This window comes from Palaemon carinicauda, chromosome 29, assembly GCF_036898095.1.
Source record: "Palaemon carinicauda isolate YSFRI2023 chromosome 29, ASM3689809v2, whole genome shotgun sequence".
Classification (NCBI taxonomy): Eukaryota; Metazoa; Arthropoda; class Malacostraca; order Decapoda; family Palaemonidae; genus Palaemon; species Palaemon carinicauda.
In genome coordinates this window covers 78,589,306-78,591,690 of record NC_090753.1, presented here as the reverse complement: position 1 = coordinate 78,591,690, position 2,385 = coordinate 78,589,306, and the positions used below count along the sequence as shown (strand labels likewise).

Genomic DNA, 2,385 nt, shown 5'->3' with positions numbered 1-2,385 from the left:
ACCTCGTCCCAACTTCGTTGGCGGAGGTAAAAATTCAAGTAGAACCTAAGAAACCTTCAAATGTTTGGTCCTGTAAATGTGAATTCTGTAGGAACTCTCAATAATATGCGAAATTCCCCAGACTTTAATTCGACCGCAAATTCCCTTCAAAATGTTATTCGACTGCAAATTCCCGTCAACATATTAAACTGTAAATTCCTGTCGAAGTATCATTCGACAGCAAATTCCCTGCTAAAGCTGATTACAAACTCAATCGAAATTTCTCTCGACAGCAAATTACCGTCGAAAGTTGATGACAAACTCTATCGAAATTTCTCTCGACAGCAAATTACAGTCGAAAGTTGATGACAAACTCTATTGAAATTTCTCTCGACAGCAAATTACAGTCGAAAGTTGATGACAAACTCTATCGAAATTTCTCTCAACAGCAAATTACCGTCGAAAGTTGATGACAAACTCTATCGAAATTTCTCTCGATAGCAAATTACAGTCGAAAGTTGATGACAAACTCTATCGAAATTTCTCTCGACAGCAAATTACAGTCGAAAGTTGATGACAAACTCTATTGAAATTTCTCTCGACAGGAAATTCCCCGTCGAAATATCATTCAACTTTAAATTCCAGTTAAAATATTCGACTGTATGTTCACGTCGAAGTATCATTCGACAGCAGATCCCCGTCGAAAGTCGATTACAAACTCCTAAATTTCTCTCTACCGCTAATTCCCATCTAGTTATAACTCAACAGCAAATTCCCGTCTAGTTATAATTCGACAGTCAATTCCCCGTCGAAGTATTATTCGACAGCAAATTCCTGTCGAAGTATCATTCGGGCTGCAAATTCCTATAGAAGTATCATTCGATTATAAATTCCCGTCGAAATATCATTCGACTGCAAATTCCCGTCGAAATATAATTCAACTGTAAATTCCCGTCAACATCTCATTCGACAGCAAATTCCCGTCGAAATATTCGACTGCAAATTCCTGTTGAAATATCATTCGACTGCAAATTCCCATCGAAATATCATTCGACAGCGAAATCCCCGTCGAAATATCATTTGACGGCAAATTCCCGTTGAAATATCATTCGACGGGAAATTCCCGTCGAAATCTCATTCGACAGCAAATTCCCGTCGAAATATTCGACTGCAAATTCCCGTTGAAATATCACTCGACAGCAAATTCCCGTCGAAATATCATTCGACTTGCATATTCCCGTCGAAATATCATTCGACGGAAATTCCCGTCGAAGAATCCATCGACTGCAAATTCCCGTCTAAACTTCGTCAACCATACGACCCCGCCAACTGGAATTTCCAATCTATTCTCAAAGGAAAATCTAGAAATTCTCTTGAAACGAGAGCTCGCGGAGGTGTGGGAAGGATATGCTGTAGACGAGGTGTGTGTGGGCGTGGAAGTGGGTCGTAGGCGTGGGAGAGTGGGTGGGGTTTGTTCCGATTACCTTCGTGACGCGAGGCGTGGATTGCGTCAAGCCGAAGTCTAGAGAGAGAGAGAGAGAGAGAGAGAGAGAGAGAGAGAGAGAGAGAGAGGTGGTTAGACATTGATCGATACGAGAAGGACACGGCGAAAATATTTGTACAGTTGTTGTTGATGTTGTAGTTTTAGTTGCTGTAGAAGTGGGTGTTGTTAGTTGTAGCAATAGGAGTTGTTGTTGTAGTTGGAGTTGTTGTAGCAGTGGTCGTTGTTAGTTGTAGCAATAGTTGTTATTGTTGTTAGTTGTAGTTTCTGTAGCAGTGGGTGCTGGTAGTTGTAGCAATAGGAGTTGTTGTTGTAGATAGAGTTGCTGTAGCAGTGGGAGTTGTTAGTTGTAGCAATAGGATGTTGTTGCTGTGGATGGAGTTGCTGTAGCAGTGGTCGTTGTTAGTTGTAGCAATAGTTGTTATTGTTGTTAGTTGTAGTTTTTGTAGCAGTGGGTGCTGGTAGTTGTAGCAATAGGAGTTGTTGTTGTAGATAGAGTTGTTTTAGCAGTGGGAGTTGTTAGTTGTAGCAATAGTTGTTATTGTTGTAGTTTGAGTTGCTGTTGCAGTGGGAGTTGTTACTTGTAGCAATAGGAGTTACTGTTGTAGATAGAGTTGCTGTAACAGTGGGAGTTGTTAGTTGTAGCAATAGGAGTTGTTGCTGTAGATAGAGTTGCTGTAGCAGTGGGAGTTGTTAGTTGTAGCAATAGGAGTTATTGTTGTAGTTGGAGTTGCTGTAGCAGTGGGTGTTGTTAGTTGCAGCAATAGGAGTTGTTGTTGTAGTGGGAGTTGTTATAGGTTGATGTAGAGCTGGGAGTTGTTAGTTTTAGCAATAGGAGTTGTTGTAGTTGGAGTAAGATTTGTTGTTGTAGCAATTGAAATAGGTGGTGTTGTAGTTGGAGTAAG

The 2,385-nt window shown here is 40.7% G+C and overlaps 1 protein-coding gene across 1 annotated transcript in view; it reads right to left on the bottom strand.

The window, feature by feature from the left end:
* Positions 1-2,271: 2,271 nt before the first annotated feature.
* LOC137622678 (salivary glue protein Sgs-3-like) overlaps positions 2,272-2,385 on the bottom strand; it is a 9,975-nt gene continuing 9,861 nt past the window's right edge. The window contains exon 3 of the mRNA XM_068353273.1: positions 2,272-2,385. This exon is cut by the window's right edge and continues 123 nt beyond it. Coding sequence (XP_068209374.1) covers positions 2,272-2,385 — 114 coding nt within the window.